This window comes from Pyrus communis, chromosome 2 (assembly GCF_963583255.1).
Source record: "Pyrus communis chromosome 2, drPyrComm1.1, whole genome shotgun sequence".
Lineage (NCBI taxonomy): Eukaryota > Viridiplantae > Streptophyta > Magnoliopsida > Rosales > Rosaceae > Pyrus > Pyrus communis.
Genome location: NC_084804.1, coordinates 11,894,407 through 11,914,224, shown reverse-complemented (window position 1 = coordinate 11,914,224; position 19,818 = coordinate 11,894,407). Strand labels below are relative to the sequence as shown.

At 38.1% G+C, this 19,818-nt stretch overlaps 4 protein-coding genes across 5 annotated transcripts; 2 read left to right on the top strand and 2 right to left on the bottom strand.

Moving 5' to 3' along the window:
* Positions 1–828: 828 nt before the first annotated feature.
* LOC137726481 (mitochondrial import receptor subunit TOM9-2-like) lies at positions 829–1,563 on the top strand. The gene has a single exon (XM_068465417.1). The coding sequence runs from the start codon at positions 897–899 to the stop codon at positions 1,203–1,205; it is 309 nt and encodes a 102-aa protein (XP_068321518.1). The 5' UTR covers positions 829–896; the 3' UTR covers positions 1,206–1,563.
* Positions 1,564–5,861: 4,298 nt separating this feature from the next.
* Positions 5,862–7,521, bottom strand: LOC137721197 (plasmodesmata-located protein 2-like). Its single transcript, XM_068460303.1, has 2 exons — positions 6,598–7,521; positions 5,862–6,113 (listed from the first exon to the last, which is right to left on the bottom strand). Exons 1-2 carry the CDS (start codon positions 7,391–7,393, stop codon positions 5,968–5,970), a joined length of 942 nt encoding a protein of 313 aa, XP_068316404.1. The 5' UTR covers positions 7,394–7,521; the 3' UTR covers positions 5,862–5,967.
* Positions 7,522–12,158: 4,637 nt separating this feature from the next.
* LOC137726925 (probable inactive histone-lysine N-methyltransferase SUVR2) lies at positions 12,159–18,099 on the top strand. Of its 2 annotated transcripts, XM_068465877.1 has the most exons (13): positions 12,159–12,252; positions 12,573–12,612; positions 13,197–13,432; positions 13,549–13,593; positions 13,702–13,818; positions 13,911–14,292; positions 14,542–14,744; positions 14,949–15,746; positions 15,946–16,211; positions 16,335–16,401; positions 16,509–16,559; positions 17,404–17,500; positions 17,723–18,099. In XM_068465877.1, the coding sequence occupies exons 3-13, from the start codon at positions 13,250–13,252 to the stop codon at positions 17,749–17,751; spliced, it is 2,238 nt and encodes a 745-aa protein (XP_068321978.1). In that variant the 5' UTR covers positions 12,159–12,252; positions 12,573–12,612; positions 13,197–13,249; the 3' UTR covers positions 17,752–18,099. The 2 variants fall into 2 exon arrangements, with proteins under 2 accessions (XP_068321978.1, XP_068321977.1); XM_068465876.1 differs by having other exon boundaries at positions 14,542–15,746.
* Positions 18,071–19,785, bottom strand: LOC137726927 (uncharacterized). The gene is made up of 3 exons (XM_068465882.1): positions 18,975–19,785; positions 18,441–18,690; positions 18,071–18,352 (listed from the first exon to the last, which is right to left on the bottom strand). Exons 1-3 carry the CDS (start codon positions 19,760–19,762, stop codon positions 18,158–18,160), a joined length of 1,233 nt encoding a protein of 410 aa, XP_068321983.1. The 5' UTR covers positions 19,763–19,785; the 3' UTR covers positions 18,071–18,157.
* Positions 19,786–19,818: the final 33 nt, after the last annotated feature.

Below are 19,818 nucleotides of genomic sequence, written 5' to 3'. Positions count from 1 at the left end.
GGTAAAACGAGAAGCAGCGAAACAAAAAAAAAAAAAAAAAAAAAAAAAAAAAACCTTGGAAGGCGTGGTAGGCGCAGCGTAGGGCATGTTTGCTCTCTTTATATTTTAATTTTCTTTCTTTATTTGTTTCTTTTTTTTAAATGACGTGGAGCTCTTTTTGGAAGTTGATTTTGGATTTGGGCTATCCAAGTTTTGTGGATATTAGGTTTGGGCTTTCTGTGCATGACTAGCCCAATTGAACAAATGGACGACAAAATAAGGGTCGTTAGGATTTGTTTACGTAGAAAACACTTACGCTGATATGAGTTTTTGCTAGAAGTGTTTTAACTAGAAACATGATGAAATCTTTATTTTTTCTAACGTCCTTTTTTCTGTTCTGAAACGAGCATTCCTCTTTGACGCCCTTCCTTAAATGGTCTCGAACATGTCTTACATTTCTCTTGTTCAATTAAATTGGATATGATAGACATGGATATATTCAAATTGGCTATCGCTTATTTTGTAGTTAATATAACTCGCTTATTTAATTTTGAGGGTTAAAATCTAAAATCTAAGCGAGAAACTTACATTAATCAACCTACAATAATATAATTAGTACCAGAATAAAAGACCAGACATTAACATTCAAATACAAGTGATTCGAAGGATTTTTTTCATTAAATATCCAATTACTGGTATTAGGATACTTGATGCACCGGAACGTGTTTCTGGCAAATTGAAAACTTTCTTCAATATAAAAGTTGAATGAGCAACTCTGCAGCCAATAACAAAAGCGAGCAACGACACGTCGTTTGCATAAGTAAAATCGTCCACCACACCAACCAAACCACGCCCTCTCTCAGCCAGTTCTCCACTCTCAGTCTCCCACACCGAACTCTTATCTCTCTCCCTCTCCAATGGCGGCCCAAGCTCGAAAAGGCGGAATCTCCCTCCCCGAACGGAGGAACCCTAAGAAGGAAGACGACGGCGTGATCGCGAAGCTCTCGCAGTCCCAAATTGTCGTCCGGGGCAAGCAGGCCGCAAACGACGCCGCATTTGTCACGAAGAAGCTCATAAAGAGCACCGGAAAGGCCGCCTGGATCGCCGGCACCTCTTTCCTCATATTGGTGGTGCCGTTGATCATAGCCATGGACCGCGAGCAGCAACTGAACGAGCTCGAGCTCCAGCAGGCCAACATCCTCGGCGCTGCGCCGCCCCAGAAGTAAGTCGAGCCGGGTCGGGTCGAGTCTGAGACATCGGTACCTTTCCTCCTTTTCTTTTGACCTTTCTGTATCTCTAGGGTTCGAGATTGGTGAATCTTTTTTGGGGGAGGGGGTTTTCTGTGATGATTCCGTAATTTCTTAGGGTTTAGTAAAATTCGATTTGGGATAACAATAATCTTTAGGGGTGGTGTTTTGATTTTGAGGTATTGAAAGTAGATTGAATTATTGAAACTTCCGGCGGTGCGTTTGTATGAATCTTATTTGAGAATAACAAGTTTTAGAGCCGAATTTGTTTTCAGATTAGTAAATTTTGTGCTGCTTGATTCAGTATTGAGAGTTGATAATATTGATATTTGAAGTGGATTTACATGTGCCTTGTTCTATGTGCTCTGCTTTGTTCAATTCATAGCTTTTCGAACAATTTTGATGTGCAATGAGTTGGGAAATTCAATGAAAATTCAGTTGTCATGCTTGCAAAGTTTGAGTTTTCTTCGACATATGTTGTTCCTTGAGCGATGAGCTTTATGCCTAACTAAAGATCACGGTTTTGGTTTCGTGTTTTGGTGTAAACTTCCATATGGCAAGCGTCTTGGTGGGGTGGGGCTTCTAGTTTTATGGCAGCATTTTAGTGATAGAACTTTTGTTTGAGATGAGTATGGTAGGGGGTGAGGCATAATTAATCAGCGTTCTCTCTTTATGTAAAGATGTTTGCGGAGCGGGATTTTTTAGTTATTTGATGGTATGAGGCTCAATGAAACTCAGCATTAAATTGGCTCCATTTAGGGGGGTGTCATTTGCATTGGCACGGTCAACAAATCTGGTGTCTTTCATAGTGCAATACAGATGAGTGATATCCTTTTCTAGCACCAAGAACTTTTCTTTACTGTGTATCTGAACTGTACAATGCATGATCTAAGTGTACGTATTTTCACCAAATCCCTTCTGGGATTGGTCGATGGGTCTTTCATTTGACTTGATTCAAGTACATGGTATGGTAAATGCCTGTTATCCATAGATGATGGATCGGTGACTGGTTTGGCTGAGTTGATTGGTCATCACTCTATTAGAATGTTCAGTTTAGTGCACAGACTTTTGATTTAGATATTCCTTTATCTGGCTACTCGGTTGTGAACATTGTGTCATAACCATTGCTCTATGCGTTTTGACCCTTATACTAGTCCATTGGTGATATGTTGGTTATGCACAATTCTATTGTACAAGCTACCTCCCCTTTCATTTCAACCCCTTTGATCAATGGTTGGCGTGTGTATTTGGGTTAGCTGGCCACGCTTGCTATTTTGAATGATGACATGATGAGGGATGTCACAAGAAGTGACTGGTTAGCGTACGCATTACATGGTTTTGGTTTTTCAGTTTGGAAAAAGAATTATATGTGGTGAGATATGGTGTGGTAGTTGTATTGAAGATTGTGAATTTAGAACTTAAACCAACAATGTACAGTTTACTGATTGCATAGCTTTTTGCCTGCCGACTCGTTGGAATGATAGAGCTGGGACTTAATGGCTAGAGTGTGGTAGAACTATGTCCTAAGGCCTTGTTTGGTTGGGGGGATTGGATTGGAACGGAATAAATGACCATCTAAGTTCAAGGAATTTCGAAGGTGGAGCAGAATGATATTAGGGGTTAGAGGATCAGACATGAAGATAAGACATGAAGATAAACTTCTTCCTTCTAATGCTTCCGTGGATGACTTTTTTTCTCGAGTAATCCTTCTTCTACCGCCAAGTTGACCACAAATTTATCATTTCTTCTTTCAATATACCTTGAAAATCGTGACTTATCAATTCCGATCGAATCTTCCATGTCAAATGAATCCTCAAGTGTTCTCCCCTTGGGAATAGATCAGTGATTTACCGATGATTATTTTTTCAATCAGATGAATGATCTTGTGTAAAAGTTCTTCTCTTGTTAGGTGTCGGTTATGGTTCAACTAAAATCAAGGGGAGAAGATTTGCACACCATTTTTTTTTTTTTGCACGCTTATGTTTATTTATGTTTCTTGATTCTCTTCGACTAATTCAACCCGAAATTAATGGTGTTTAGAGGGAGAAAAATGGTGTGAAAACTAGCTTCCAAACCAAATAAAACTCATCATCATGAGAAACCAAAAAGCATGAATCGAGCTTCTAATTTTCCTTTTGTTAATTGGATTTGTAAGTTTGTAACTAGTCATTCGTATGAAGAAGCTGCTGGCCCGGCCAAATTGCGTGGCAAAAACACGAAACGTTCGTGAATTTGAGGATGTGACTGTGGCGCTATCCCAAAGCGCATTCAACACCTGCATATATAATAATTTTCACACATGACAATGACATTGTGTGACTCGCATAAGATAATTGTTACAATCCAACTTATCGAATAATTCTCAACGTTTGATAATAATTTAATTTTATGATTGTTTTTTTAAAGATTGCCTGCCTGTTTATTTGATTATGATGAAATATTGAGTGCATTTTTGTTCCCCATCCTCAAGTGGTGGTAATGTTCACCACCATATTTATTACCGTTAGATAAATTTGACTTTTGAAATTTGTGTCTACCCACTACACGAATCTTGAAATTCAAAATAAATAAGATGGTGAGTATACACCATAAGTTATGGTGATGAGCAAAAATACTTCTTAAAATATTTGAAGGAGGTCCAAGTTTGTAATTTTCGATGCATAAAGCAAGTTAAGAACATTCATTCTTACATCTGAAGTTACTTGTTACTCTAGAGTCTTGATACTTACTTTCAACCTTGATACCAACAAAGAGAGGAGAAGTAAAAAGACCATATGTCCCATCTCATTGCCTAGTCTAGAAGTATATAACGGAAAGGGATCCGAACCAAGTCCATCCATATGGGCTTTTGAAATTTGATCAAACGACTATAAACAGAAAGGCCTTTAAAAGTTATAATAACTTTAGCCGTTAAATCAAATTTCAAGAGCCTCGATAGGTGAACTTGATGAAAGAGATCCATAGAGTATCTCTTTACATATATAACTGTCTACATAATTGAAAACGAGCAAACGTCCAATCACAAAATGCCAACTAAGCATGCAAAAACACTGCTAAATTACTACAATGCCATGAAGTACTTTGCAACAATGTTCACGATCAGAATTAATGCATAAAACAAGCTTTAGCTAATTAGAAAGAAAAAAAAGAAAAAAAAAGGCATGTAGCACTAGCACTTGTTAAATGGGTCCCAAATCTTGCATGATTAGGCAACTAGCTAGAGATTAAAGATATAGAACTCATTTGAAAATATTTTTAAAATGACTGAAAATGTTTTTATAAAATTATTTTTGAATTATAAAAGCACTTAAAAGTGATTCATGCAAAAAACACTAATTATGTGTTTCAAATGCTTTTTGGAATTCATGCTTGTATTTTTATTAAATATTAGTTTTAAAAACATTTTCTCTAAAAAAATCTTTCAGATATTTTAAATTTTTTTTCCAAACAAGCCCGTAAACAATGCTACTAAAGATTAATTAAACCAAACTAATATTTCATCAACATACTTTTGAAAGCTGCATCATACCTTCTGTGGGCTGTGAGCACCACCTAATCCTGCACATGTGTTTTAATGTGCGTGATTAAGGAAACTGACCACTAAATGCTCCCCACCTCACCATCCAACTTAGATTTTTTTTTTTTTTTTTTTAGAAAACTAATGAAAATAACTTGAAAATTTTGAGTTTTATCGATAAAGATAAAATAAAAGTTAAAATAAATAATACCAGATTTAACTTTTTAATATAAAAATATGATTTTTCGTTAAAATGAACAGTACCGTAAATTTTTTGTTAAATTTTTTTTTTTTTCTTTTTTTTGTGATTTTGGGCGCAAGCGTTTTGTAAAGGAAAATACTTACCTCCTCGTTCGGAAAGAGCTATTTTTCTTCGCGTACGACTCATAATTTTGATGTGTTTACGTGTAAGGAGCTAATCAATTTCCGCTTTTAAATGTCATTAAGCAAAAGAGCCAAATGGCAAAAATAGAAAAAAGAAGGAAAGTGGATCATGCCAACATCTTTATCACGATGATTGATTCAAAACAAGTAAAATATTCAAACAAAATAAGAGAGAGCGAAATCAAAAGCCAAAAAGCATATCTTCAACCAAGAAAAATAATTTGAGGATCCCTATAGATCTGCATAAAACAAACAAAATCCCAACCAGAGTTAGCAAACTAGCTTTTCTTTTCTATCATATCAAAAGTTGATGAACCCAAAAAAATTCAAGATAACTTTCGATACTGTTTACTTTAACGAAAAAAATTATATTTTTATATTAAAAAATTAATTTTAGTATTTAAAATTATTTTTAAACCATTTTTATTAATTTTCTTAAAACTCTAAGACCACATGGCAGAGCCACACAGGGAGAAAGCCTTTGATTTTCTGGCTCTACCGCTGACCCATCTCATAAAAGGAGGTAGATTGCCTAACCTTCCATTTTCATACTCTGCCTATTTATATTCTATTACTTTTTGTTTTATTATTTTTATAAAAAATTAATATAAAATGTTGACGTAACTTAATCTTGACTACACATCACAGGAAGATATGAGAAAAATATAAAAATAGGTGGACAAAGAATCCACCTCCCTCGTAAAAAGCGTTTCAATCTTCGAACCTATCTCACGTCCTCGGTAAGCTGCACTAAATTAATTAAACTTTTTTTCTCTAATATAATAGTAATAGCTGTACAAAACGCTTACTTGTCTTAATTAAAAAGCACTAATTTAATCTTCAGCGGTAATCTCCATGCTTCCCACCATGTTTCTTCATAGACTTCATGAGTTGCTTGACAAACATCAAACAAACAACTAAAAACCCAAAAGCCGCTATCCCTCCCACAGCAATTGCCACTGTCCTCTGTGTATGGTGCCTAGACCCTGCAAGTTCATACACCAATTAAGCATTCGTTTCAAAGCACTTTCCTTCATAAGCGCTGTTAATAGAAGTGATTTTATCAAACGCACGCCGAAACAGACACTAAATGTAAAAGAAAAGGAAACAGAAGGAGTTTGTCTAAAACACCATACAACTGTCTCTCTCTCTCATCTATCGTCATACCAATTTATTATCATCTCCAACGGAAATTAAATAATTCAAAGAGATCCCACATCATATTTTGTCTTGCATCTCCAACAGAAATTAAATAATTCAAAGAGAAATTAAATAAAAAATTTAAGAACCCCACATAAAAACCAAAGTGTGTCAGCCAAAAACAACTTGGTATTAAATGCTCAAAACAAATATCAACACAAAGCGTATAAACCCTTCCAGAGAATGACCCAAAAAAAATCCAAACGACGATGATTTTCACACATCGATTTTATTTCCGGTTACTCTTTTGTTTTTGGTCTCAGACATTACCTGATGAAGAAGAAGAAGAAGAAGAAGTTATGCCTGTCACACCATTGGGGTAAAATTTGTAGCTAATATAGCACTTCTGCAGATAAATCTGCGCAGAAATTGCACCATTGCAGTCACTTTTAGCCTTCTGATCAGCACTTTGCACACAATCCCCACAATCCTCGCTTCCCAAATCCCCCTCACACTGCCCCAAAATATACAGGGACTGATAAGTCCCAATATAAAACCCAGCTCTCCCATTTTTCACCCCATTTTCCACCATCCCAAAAGCTGTATCCCTCTTGTCCGCAAACCCAGCACTCGCCCCACTTGCCTGATCTTTCCCACAATTTTTAAACAGAAACTCTGTCCCTGGAACCTGTTTATACCCAGCAACCTCATACCTCAGGTAACACCCACCCAGCTGGACTCTAGCTGCTACGACTTCCCCACAGAGTTTCTTGGCCAAAGGTGGAATCTTTTTCACACAGAGGTTGCAGTCGGATGTGCTGAGGTCTCCCCTGCATTGGTACACCCCCAAGATTGCGTTTTGGCCGTCGCCAAAGGTGGTGGAAAAGTAAGTCTTTTGCGACGACTGAGAAACCAGAGAATCGAACAGAGATTTGAGGTTTTGTTTGTAAACTCCATTCGGGTCTTGGAAGTTTTGGTTCGCACAGCCTTTGTAGATCAAGTTTGTGAGATCAGCAGAAATGGTGGAAAAAGGAAAGGAGGCGAAGAGGGTGACGAAAAACAGAGAAGAGAAGATGGAAGGGGAGGGCTTGGAAGTGTGAAGAACCATCTTTGGGTTGTGGGACATGAAATTTGTTCACACCATGGAAGGTTTAACAAGGGGTTTGGAGTTTCTTTGGCGAGGTGCTTTCCGAGAATTCTAGAGATTTGGGTTTAGTTGAAAAACAAGGAGCTTGGCCTTTTTTGGAGGGGGTGCTTTTTGGGCCGGCTTTGTGTTTTTGTAGCTTTGCTAGCTTTTATTGCCCTTTTGGGCACAAAGGTTGTCCGCTCCTTTGATTTAAACACACTAGAGAGGCATAGAGTTCAAAGTATTGCGTCCCTTGATTTTTATTTTAGGGCCATAATTAAGCTAAAGTTCGATACCCCTCTTTAGAACAAATAGAGTAAGAGTAAACTTATTTAGGCACGTGTCTTTTGTATTTGTAGCCGTTTTGGCTGTGTTTGATCATCTATTTCTTTATGAGCACATAAGGTGTCCGAAGTTGTTCGAAAAAAGTTAAATTTTAGAGAATACGAAGACATGTTTTGTCGTTAACATTGTTTGGTTAACCTCGGTAACCTTAGTTTTTACTAACTCCTTTGCTCGTACGAGTATCTCGCTTCGGCCCTCTTGTACCGTGAAACCAAATCCAAATCTAACTCGGTTTGGTCCCATAATTACTCTGATATGCCTCATTAATTTGATGTGTTTGAGATCATATCGTTGTTAGCAAAACTAAATTAAGCTGTTTATTCAATTCAAGTTACAGAATATTTATTCAAGTCAAATTACAAATTTCGTTTGGGTTCATGATCTGATTTGATTCTTTTGCTGCAAAACCTGGACTTTGGAGTACACTGATTGGATCATTTTTGACCCCGTGCTTTTGAATATATATTGGTTTGACATTCTGACTGCAACTAAGAACGCGTACATTTTTCAATATTTGATAAGCTGTACTCGCATGCCATGCATAGTGTGTGTGTGTGTGTGTGTGTACAGCACAGCAGTGGCCTGATAGTTTGCAGCACAGCAGTGGCCTGAAAGAAGATCGTGTCGACATGGGAATTAGAGTTTTAGTCTCTAAAGTGATTGTGTGAGCAACAAGATTGTTGTTGCCTCTACCCTTTTGCTTCACCAATTGAGATATAACGCGCTTCTATATATAAAGCATAGACATAAAATTTAAGTTTTCCTTCAACTTTTCTGTATATTTAGCAGATTGAGTGCTTAATTAATCCAACCACAATTTGCCAAATTTCAACGTGAATATAGCAAAACTTTAGAGTGAATAGTGTGTTTTTTGTGTGCGTTGAATGGTAATTTGGAGTTTTCGAAGTTTGTTTGTGACCTAAGATACATTTTCGTAAAGGAAAGGATGTGACGAAATAAACTGTTATCTTGCCACCGCATAAGATGAATTTTAGGCATTTAAGGTTGTTTAAACTTTAGCGGTTCAAATCATATTTTAATATTTTGAGTATTTTTATACTCTATATGTATAAAAAGAGCACATCAATTTGATAAATCATTCAAAATACCTAAGATTGTCTTTCTCTAATTAAGAACTAGCAATTGTACATATGCTACGTATGTGCTTATTAAACTTTTAAAAATAAAATTTCCAAAAAAAAAAAAAAAAATGAAATTGATAGGCATGTTAAAGAAGACATTGCGAGAATACGCGCAATATTCTCGCAACACACGCCAAAAAAAAAAAAAAAAAAAAAAAAAAAAAAAAGGCAGGCTGCAGCGGCAAGGTGGCACTTTAATCCGTTTGAAGGTTTTAACACACGAAGAAACTCATACGAAGAAAGTCGACAGGCTTCCCAGAAGAAGCAAAAGAGGAAATATTCAGAAGCATCAATGCATGGTTAATGATCGTACCCTTTAGTATTGTACAGATCCATTAATGATTCACTAAAGCTTACATCCTTTGCTTAGTCAACAAGAAACAGATTTTTGAGATTTTTTTGTTTCCTTTTCTCCTTACTCTTTTTTAGGGATTACTAGCATATCCATGATTATGAACACAATCCGTCGCTGCTTTGACTAAAAGTTTGAGAAAATGCATCTTTGATAACATACAACGAGGGTTATATCAGTTTTCTTTTTATCTCTTTATGCACATCACGTAATTAGAGAGATAGACATTTACACTATTTGCCTTTTGCTTACCAAATATTTGAGTTATAAAAGAGTGACAAGTACATCTCACCATAAACCTTTTCTTTGTCTCAAAAAACTGAGCTAGTAATTAACAAGAGACGATGTTACTAGCACTATAATGTAATAATAATATTTTTTCTTGTATGCCTCAAGTTTGACTTACATAATCCACGAATAGTGAATTCGATAGTTAATTATCAGGTATAAACTTTGAAGCATTAATCTTCATCTCAACCTGTTTCCTTCAAATTTTCTATTTTTCCTTTTCTTGTTATCTCCGCCATGTTAAGTCATCTTTTCTTTTTTAAAATCCCAACTCACCATGAATTCTTTGATTTTTTTTTTTTCTCATTTTCTTCCAATGATTAATGATATTTGTTTTTGGTATTATAACAAATGTTGTTGTTTGTTATTGGTAACTTGTTGCTGAATGTATTGATGTCTACTTGGTTTTTTTGCCCTCCAGTTGCAGAACCTGTTGGTGGTTTTTTTGGTGGCTTGACGTTTTCCCTTCAATCAAAGATGGAAAATATGGTATGCCACCTTTCAATTTTAATTATTATGTGCTTCTGTATTTATATAAAAATCGAAAGATTTAGTAACTTGGACTCTCAATTAAGTGTCGATATTTGGTAAAAACCCTAAATTTCTTGTTAATATGCTATGTTTTGTTGTATGATGGCATGTTATTTCACAGAAATATAACTGTTATTCTCAAGGACAACCTTTATTAGCAATCTCCTCGGATCCAGATGAGTCTTCTGCTGATGAAGACATGGATGATAAATCTGATAACGGGTTCCTACAGCTACAAGAGGCAAATAACATCTGCCTTGCAGCTTACGGAGAGGTTATGACAATGGCTATCAACGCAAAAGCTTGCAAGGTGAGCCTTCCACCACTGGGTTCAATCGAGGATATCCAACAAATGTTCAAGATCACTCCACCTCCACCCGGAATGAAAGTTGAATCTCCGCTGAACGTGCCATTCTTCTTTTTTCTCCAAGGTTTTTGATAACTGCTATGGTTGACGCGGTGAGATTTCCTAAGCTTGCCATGTCATTTAAGTTCTGTTTGAGATTGCTTATAGAAAGACTGAAAACGCTCGATAAATCCCACAAAAGAAAAAAAATTAAGTACTTTCTTTTTCATCACCTTCATGTCCATGCTTATGTTGTCGGTCCTCCTCCTTCTTTCCAGAACAAATGGGCTTCAACTGGTGTTTTGGGACGATTATCGGCAATGCACACACGACTAGGATCCGGCAATCGTTTTTATTAACTACATTGGAAGAGGTATGAAACTATCCAAATTACAGAGAAGAAGAAGATGAAGGGTTTAGAAGGAAATTAAAGCTTGTATTGATAGTTGAACAGATTACGGAAAATGAGAGAAATTACAATTTATACTAGCTTACAAAGTAACTAACTCTAACCTTCAAACAAACTCTTCCTATCTGATTATTTTCTTATATAAAAGAGGATATAAAGTGCAAGGGTTATGACCATTCTGTACCATGCAATGCAGGTTATATGGATTGAATATGTTGAAGTAAAAGATTGCAAAGTTGACGACGACGACATTCAATCAGGAACAATGAATTCACACCTAGCATTCAACGCTAAGCACTGGGTTAATATTTTGTCATCGATTTGCAGGAGAAGATGTGCCAACCGTAAAATTTATTTTATATCCTTGTTTTTTTTTTATTTTTCATTTATTTATTTTAAGAGGATTAGTTGGTAGCTTCGCCACGGCAGTCCATCATTCTAGGACAGAAAGACTTATAGAGGCATTTCAGGCTCCCGTGACCACCATCACACTATTCCCCAACACCAAAAATCGATCCCAAGACGTGTCGTGTGAAGTATGAATGTGGAATTCGTCTTTAACTATCGAGTCACCCCTGTCTTTTACATTTGATCATGGTAACATATAGACTTCCATAAACTCGGCTTTAATATCTAAACATGGCATTACTAATTGGCCACAAATGGAATTTTGTGCGTTATTTTTAGAATTTGATGTTGTAGCACTAAATTGTTTTGGCGAGCAAACAAATTACAAGTAAAAGTATTTTTTTTTTATCACTAAAGTCTAGACCTTTGTACAATTGTTATTTTTTCTTTTGTTGGAGAGATTGTTATGCCTGATAAGATGATATTTTCTAAAGTACTCTAATTTAAATTGGATGACATTCAAATTTGACTGCAAATAGAGTAGGCACACAACCTTAGGTTATTGGTCTAACCCAGAACGTTGATATGTTGATATAAACGATCACCCGAATGTAATCATCAACAAAACTCCCGTTTGGAAATGACTATTCTTTCTAATTAGAGATAAAATGTTTGATTTAGTTAGTAGTTAGTTACCTTCTAACTTGTTTTATTATGCGTGAATCTACCATCTAAGAAATTGATGTATACAAAAAATAAGTATTACCTTTGCAGCACGTAATAAATTTAAATCTTATTAATTTTCTAATCTAATAAATTTATCGTCTAACAAAATTAAAAGAAATTTAGAATTTTACCATTCAGGGGCATGATAGCACAGCTGCCACAACACAGAAACTAAGTTACCAAATTCTGAACAAAATATTTCAGACGTTCGTGTACTCGCCCCCAGGACATGACAAGTGTTCACGCAGTTACACGTCCACTGAGAGTGAATAGTGGGTAAGCGACAGAGTGAATAGTGGATAAAATCGGATCAAATTTCAAAAACCCTAATTCTAAACACTCTCACTCCCCCCAATTTCTTCAGAAATGCTGGTAAGCTCGCTACCCATATTTCAAATTTTTGGTTTTCAAAAACAATTTCGATCCTTGAAACCTCTCCGTTTTCCAATTTCGCGTTTCTTTTTGGGGGTTTTCCGAAACATTTTTCTGCTCTGTACAGTACTTTCCGGAAACATTTTCAAGTTCTGGGTTCTGGGTTTTCATTTCGCTATTTTCTGGGTACATTGATTGAAGCTTGCTTGCGCTTTTGGTTTTGGGAGTATATTTGTGGAAATTATTTTTGATTACTGAGAAAATGTAGGTCAAAGAAAATATCTTGTGGTTTCTTACACTTGTTTTTGGGTGATTTTCAGGTGTTGGTAGACTGAATCAAGCTCCAAAGCGGTTTTCTTGGTAAGATTTTTGTTATTATTAGTGCTGTACTTTGCATGTATTAGATTTTGTTGCTTCAAGTTCTGTTTTTGTGAGCTCTCGCGTTCTCTCTCTCCCCCCGTATGGGAGAGAGAGGAGGGAGAGTTTTCTGTGTTCATTCTATAGATACCTGAACTAATGTTAGTCTTTTGGCCCTTTTGATGGATGTGTATGTACGATTCGGTTTCATATTGACTTCCTCTGGTGCTTTTCTAGTAGAAACATAATATTGTTTTCGAATTTCCAAGTTGGGGCTTTTTAGTTTATGCTGGAAGGGTGCGAAGTGAAAGATGAAATTAGCATATATACAACTAGGAACTATCAGTTAAATCTGTTATCGTCTGTATGGATTTTGAAAGACTGTTGCTTGTGTAGTGTTTTAAAGATATTGGAACATCTGATTGTTGTTGAGTGTCACGGTGAAACCTCTAATACTTTTATGTCGATTGCATTTTTGGTTTCAAGGGGTTCGTGGTGGTAGCCTTTCTATTGTGTAATGAACTAGCATATCTATTTTTTTAAACTCCTATTTGGGCATCATTTCTCATTTTTGTTGGAAAATGTAGGTACATTTTGCATTGGGAAACTCACAGTTGAAATAAGTGGTGAGCGGACAGTGATGGCGCCGAATCCAAGAGTGAGCGCAGCCTTTAAAGCAATGGCAGAGCTTGGTATTAATGAAAAACAGGTCAAACCAGTGTTGAAAAATCTCTTAAGATTATTTGACAGAAACTGGGAGCTGATTGAAGAAGAAAATTATAGAGTTCTTCTAGATGCTATATTTGACGCGGAGGATACTCAGGTGTATTTCTTTTCTCTTTGTTCAGGCATTCTTTATTCCATTTCCATTCTCTTTATCTGTTTGCCCTCTCTCTGTCTCTCTATTTATGTCTTTTTGATTTTGATTTATTTTGTTAGGGGGTGGAAGAGAAGGAGGAGAAGAAGAAAAGCAAGAACTATGATGTATGTAATTTGAATTACGTTGGTTCTGTCGCTCCATTTCTTGTTTTTCTCAACCTTGTGGCTATAGTTTCTGACATATCTGTTGCTGCATTTCCTGTTACCTATCAGGAGGAAGATATGGAAGAAGAGCCTCAGCTGCGTCGTGAACCTGCTCGTCCCTCGAAAAGAATACATTCAAGTGGTGATGAGGGTTCATCACAGAAGAAGAAATCTACAAATGCTGATGTATGTACACTTAACTCCCTTGCTTGTGTTTCACACATTCTCACCCTTTCACCTATATCTGCTAACTTACCTTTTGGTCTATTATATTCTAGCCAGAGGATAATATGGGGGAAGCATTGACACAGCCTCATCAACCTGAACGCCCCCTGAAAAGGTTGCGAAAAACTCATGGGGGTCTACTTTCACCATCCCCAAGTACCTGCAACTCTATGTTGCCACAGGATATTACACGGTCACCTGACTCAAGGGCTGAATTGCAGCAACCAGTTTCACCCCATCTGGGTAACAAAAATAAGGGCAAGCAACCAGTTGTGTCTAATCCCTTGGCACAGCGTGGAAAGCGAAGTACTGAGTCAGGCATCATATTTTTGCCGAAACAGAGGGTTGATTCTCATCAATTAATGAAGCCTAAAGATGAGCCCTTCACTGATGACATGGCACAAGATGAGGTTCCTATAGCAGTCATCCTTCCAGGTACTTTGTTCGCCTTATAGTATGCTGTCATTGATATCTCACGTGATGGATAGTTGGACCCAGGAACCAAAATAAACCACTTTAACCATGAATTAAATATATCTATGAATGCCAATTTTAACATAAAAAATAATACATTGTGGAATAAACTTTTTTGGGTATTATAACACTGGCATAAACTTTTATGGGTAATCATTATTACCTTCAATGATCTTTTTGTACAATAATTTTTGTTTTGGTCTTTTGCAGATCCCTCAAGTAAAGAAAACCCTCCAATCCAAAATGGTGCAACTCGGGAACAAAATAATCAAGAACCTGTGGCAGCCCAGGAGAGAGAAAGTACAAGAAGTGATATCATAGCTTCAAGTAATGAAAGGAATACGAACTTTGAGTTTGCAACCGTTGAAGAGGAATCTTCTAACTTAGAAGTTGCGTCTTCACCCTTGGGAGAGGTAAAGCTTTCATTCAGTTGCAACTCAGCTGTTGGACGACCAGATTTTCATATGCCTAAGCTAGATGCCGTCATAAAATTGACGGAGGAAAAATATCTGCATTCATACAAAATCATTGACCCAAACTTTTCTCTAAAGAATCTGTTGGGGCACATGTGTGAGAGCTTCTTGGAACTGGGAACTAATTCCAATGGTGAATCACAGGATGGATCTATAAGTGTATCACCAAATCTTGATGCATTGAAAAAAACTACTGCTTGCAATTCTGTGCATGGAACTAAGGAATCTTTAAATGGGCCTGTTAGTATTGAATGCCCTACTGCCGTTACTGCTTCTCAAGTTCCAAGACTACCCTTGTCTTTGAATGGTGTTGGTGAATGCAGACAAGCAGGTGAGAGAGCTGATTCTAATGGTTTTGCTGAGGTTGATAAGGAAGGTGAACCGGAAGACTCTCGTGGTCTGGTTGTTGTACAACATTTTGATCTACCTTCTGATGATTTAAGGAGTTATCATGACATAAATGACATAACCAAAGGAGAAGAAAGAGTCAAAATACCATGGGTAAATGAAAAAAACAATGAATATCCACCATCCTTCTTCTATATCTCCCAGAGCCTTGTTTTCCAAGATGCTGCTATTAACTTCCGCCTTTCTGGTATTGGGGACGCAAATTGCTGCCCAACTTGCTTTGGTGATTGCCTATTGGCGTCTGTACCTTGTGTTTGTGCATCTCAGACTGAGGGGGATTTTGCTTACACGCGAGAAGGCCTTCTAAACGATGATTTCTTGGAAGAGTGTATCTCTATGACTCGCAACCCTCAACAACACCGTCCTTTCTATTGTAAAAGCTGCCCACTTGAAAGAGTCAAGAATGATGATTGTTTAGAACCATGCAAGGGCCACTTAAGGAGGCAATTTATTAAAGAATGCTGGAGCAAGTGTGGCTGCCATAGACAGTGTGGAAATCGAGTAGTCCAGAGAGGCTTAAATTGCAAGTTGCAGGTTAGAATCTATTCAAAATGCTCTTTCCGATTATTGTTAGTTGATGGAATGGGGTATTTGTTTTCTTATTGATGTAAATCTTGTGCATAAATTGTTCATGGGTTTTAGTGGTTATATTCTCGAAAGATAACATGTCAATACAAGGTTTTTGTCTATAATACTTTTTGTAACACTTTCTTTGATTTGCGCTGTATTCCAGGTATTTTTCACTTCTGAAGGAAAAGGATGGGGTCTCCAAACCTTGGAGGACCTGCCAAAAGGTGCCTTTGTGTGCGAGTACGTTGGAGAAGTTTTAACCAGCAAAGAGTTACATGAGAGGAACATTAAAAGCTCCAGAAGTGGCAAGCGTCCCTATCCAGTGCTACTGGATGCAAATTGGGCTTCCAAAGCAGATTTGAGGGATGAAGAAGCTCTCTGTTTGGATGCTACAAACTATGGAAATGTTGCCAGGTTTATTAATCACAGGTAATGCCACTTTGTTGTTTGCCTGTACTTTTGGTTTAGTCATGACCTCCATTCATGTGATACTTTATGCTTCTTTTACTAAGATATTTACTACTGTGGGATCTCTTTTGCATATTATGCTAGATGTCTGGATGCAAACTTGGCTGAAATCCCAGTTGAAGTGGAGACCCCAGATCATTGCTATTATCATGTATGGAACCTTTGATCCTTCGTTTGCATAATTATAGCTATCTACTTTGTTGCACACATAATTCTTCAAGGTACCAAGTATAAATATTGTTGTGTCGTCTTGTGCAGCTTGCCTTCTTCACAACAAGAAAAGTAAATGCCTTGGAAGAGCTTACTTGGGTGAGAAATTTTATCTTATAAGTTTTAGCATAATCTGAATGATTTTTTTATGAATAATTTTAAACACGAATGAATCATCAATGAAGGAGTTATTTATTTATTTATTTTATTCTGTGGCAAGTTAAAATGCTGAAACTCTTAGGCGGCTTTGGAAGTTTATTTCTTGTGTAGTCTTGTATTTATTGAGCCAAGTCTTACCATGATCTTTTATCAAGATAAAACCCACTGTAATTCCATTTCAATCAAATGTTTTCATTTTAAATTTCACCAAATTGATGAGTTGTAAAAGTATTTTTCTGATTTTGGTTTCATAACTAATTTTGGTAATGGTGCTCGATTGGTTATGGGAATATGTACGTTAAATGCCATATCTACAAGTGATCTTCATTACTACTTTTTATAGTTCAATTGACTTCACGAAGCCAGTTCTACTTCTTAGAAGTTGTACGGTGAATTGATTTTCGGTAGAACCATTTATCTATTGATTGTGAAAGGCCTTATTCTCATCGAAATAAAAATGCATAAAGGAGAACGGTTGATTGATATGGTTTAGTTAAACATACCTGATGCACGAGTACCTACTTTGAACTTACCACCACACAACAGATCGATGTATCCAAATATGGTCTGCTGACTTGAGCTTATCCCGAAGACAACACTTAGCTTCATCCTTAAAAATGTTCAGCACAAAATGATACCTTAGTACGTCCAGATCAATTTCCTATTTAGGCTGCATTATGTGATATTTTTGGTGACGGCTCTGGATATAGATATAGTATTGTATAAATGACTCTTTTGGATTTGTGTGCCCCTCTTAACTGCACTATTCGGGATGCTTTTGCAGGATTATGGCATTGACTTCGACGACCATGATCATCCTGTTAAGGTGTTCCAGTGCCTATGTGGCAGCAAATTCTGCAGGAACATGAAACGTTCAAATAGTAAGTGTATTTTCCATTTGCGCCCCTTGCACCAAAGATGCACATCCCTTGTTTGTCTGCGATGATCATTTTCTAGCCCAACTTATCTCTATACATGGTTGATATTTATTAGTCCGAGTTCAAAGTTTCATCCGATTTCATCAATAATTGGGGCACTCTTTGATTGTTCTTGTAATCACATGTTGCTTCTGATGCTAACCTTTTCTCTTCTACTCGCAATAGGATCTAGATCTGCATCAATTGCAAGGTGAACGCCGGGAATGTACCGCAAGTATTTTATGTCAGGGGTCAGTGCGTCGACAGTTGGTAGTATCTCAAGCGTAGGTGCAGAATCAAGCCGAGGGTAGATCTTTTGGATTTTTTGTACAGGGTTTTATACATATATGTCCCATTTGGTGCCTTTATGCCATTGATGGTACATTTTTGGTCGGACACTGCCCGCGTGCGGTGTTTGCAGAGGCTAGCGGTACTGCTTAAATGACTAGTTCTATATGGCTGCCAATATGGCGATGCTATATAATGCATTTTCCTCGGTTGCGTTTTGCGTTGTGTAAATAGAAAATTATGTACTCGGAAATGCCTATATGCTATCTTTATAATCCTGTCTGGTTCACCAAAATATACAAAATACACATCTGAACTGAGTTGTTGTATGGCTCAAGAAACATAGAGCGCCGCTGCGCTTTTGCCTTGAAGCAACAGCGAATCCCTGTTGTGAGGTCCTAAGAGGGCTTCATGCTTGGATCCGACGGGCATGACGGGTTGAATGCTGCCCGGATTAAGCGGAAAAAGGGTTTTGTAGTACCCTTCCATAATTCCAGTAAAATTGCAAGTTTCTGCGACCTCCGGAATCTGCAGAAAAAACACCGAACTCTCATCAGTGCTCGATAAAACAAAACCAGTAACTTCGTCGGAGTGAAGGTTCAGAAGGCAGCGGTACCTGATAAATCTCACGCGTGTAAGCATGAAGGTTGGGATACTCGATGAGCTTCTTCTTGGTGCATTTGAACAACACGTTGTAGACGAGATCGAACCGGATTAACGTGGTGAACAAGCAAACGTCTGCAAGTGTGAGTTCGCCTCCGCACAAGTATCTCGAACTGCTTAAATGATCCTCGATCGTGTCCAGTGTATCGAACAACTCGTTCACCGCCGTGTCGTATGCTTGTTGAGACTGAGCAAACCCACATCTGCGAAAATCGGCACAAACTGTAAGAGCAAAAACGGATGCAAACGCAAATAGAACCGGTTTCAAACTTTCAATAAAAAATAGAACTTAACGACACTAAACAATTGATAATCGGTTCAATTCGTGCATATTTCCCTACTCAAAAGTGAATTAAATGCAGATGTGAGTGAAGTCAGTTTTTTTCTTTCACCAAATTCGAATCACCATATACGATCACAGTAGTTTAGAAGAGTAGTTTATAGTCGAAACAACAAAGAATTAGAGGATTAATTAGTGACTAATTACCTATAAACTCCGTTGTTGACGTTGGGGTAGATTATGCTATTCCACTTCTCAATCTTCTGCTTCAATGGAGCTGGCGAAAGATCCAAACCCGGATTACGAGCCAACTCATTGAGTCCCGAGTTGAACAATTGGATTATATCATAGCTCTCGTTGCAGACCACTTCTTTCCTCTTCGAGTCCCAAAGCATCGGCACGGTGGACCTTCCGTCGTACCCGCCCGCCCTGGATTTATACACCTCCTTCAGAGTTTTGCATCCGTTTGCTTTATCCGGGCCGGGGGTAATGGTATTCGGGTCGGAAATAGCGGAGTTGCTGAATTGCCAAGAGCCGTCGAGACCCGGGGCGGCGATCGAGACCGGAACGGCGTCCTCGAGGCCCTTGAGTGCCCGGACAATGAGGGTGCGGTGGGCCCAGGGGCAGGGGAGGCCCACGTAGAGGTGGAGGGAGGTTTGGGACTGGCGGGGGATTTGGTTGGGTAAGGCGCGGAATTTGGAGGGTGGTCTGGTGTAGCCGAGGGTGGGGTCGGAGGGGGCAAGCTGGGACATCATGATGCGCCACGTGGAGTGCCAGGCGGTTCGGACGGCGGAGATGAGGAGGCCGGGCGGGAGGGACGGGCCCCACAGGAGCTTGGTGACGGAGGAGAGGAGGGAAGTCGGGTCCGGCGGTTGGCTGTTGCTGGACATTTTAGCGCTGACGTGGCAGATGCTGGGTTTGTGTTTGGTCCGTCTGGAGGTGCTGGGTTTGTGGAGTGGCGGAGTTGGGAGGTGGGGGGAGATGAGCAGGGACATCTTCGAACTGCTGGGTTTCCGGTTCTGATCGAGGAGGATAAGTACCCTCTATACGA

What these genes read in the sequence shown, in the direction of transcription:
- LOC137726481 (XM_068465417.1), top strand. Translation starts at nt 897, where the DNA reads ATGGCGGCCCAAGCTCGAAAAGGCGGAATCTCCCTCCCCGAACGGAGG.
- LOC137721197 (XM_068460303.1), bottom strand. Translation starts at nt 7,393, where the DNA reads ATGTCCCACAACCCAAAGATGGTTCTTCACACTTCCAAGCCCTCCCCT. An exon ending in TTCTTCTTCTTCTTCATCAG is followed by an intron (nt 6,114 to 6,597) that starts GTAATGTCTGAG and finishes ATGAACTTGCAG; the next exon opens with GGTCTAGGCACCATACACAG.
- LOC137726925 (XM_068465876.1), top strand. Translation starts at nt 13,250, where the DNA reads ATGGCGCCGAATCCAAGAGTGAGCGCAGCCTTTAAAGCAATGGCAGAG. An exon ending in TTGACGCGGAGGATACTCAG is followed by an intron (nt 13,433 to 13,548) that starts GTGTATTTCTTT and finishes TTATTTTGTTAG; the next exon opens with GGGGTGGAAGAGAAGGAGGA. An exon ending in AGAAATCTACAAATGCTGAT is followed by an intron (nt 13,819 to 13,910) that starts GTATGTACACTT and finishes ATTATATTCTAG; the next exon opens with CCAGAGGATAATATGGGGGA.
- LOC137726927 (XM_068465882.1), bottom strand. Translation starts at nt 19,762, where the DNA reads ATGTCCCTGCTCATCTCCCCCCACCTCCCAACTCCGCCACTCCACAAA. An exon ending in GTCAACAACGGAGTTTATAG is followed by an intron (nt 18,691 to 18,974) that starts GTAATTAGTCAC and finishes CGATTTTCGCAG; the next exon opens with ATGTGGGTTTGCTCAGTCTC. An exon ending in ACACGCGTGAGATTTATCAG is followed by an intron (nt 18,353 to 18,440) that starts GTACCGCTGCCT and finishes TTTTTTCTGCAG; the next exon opens with ATTCCGGAGGTCGCAGAAAC.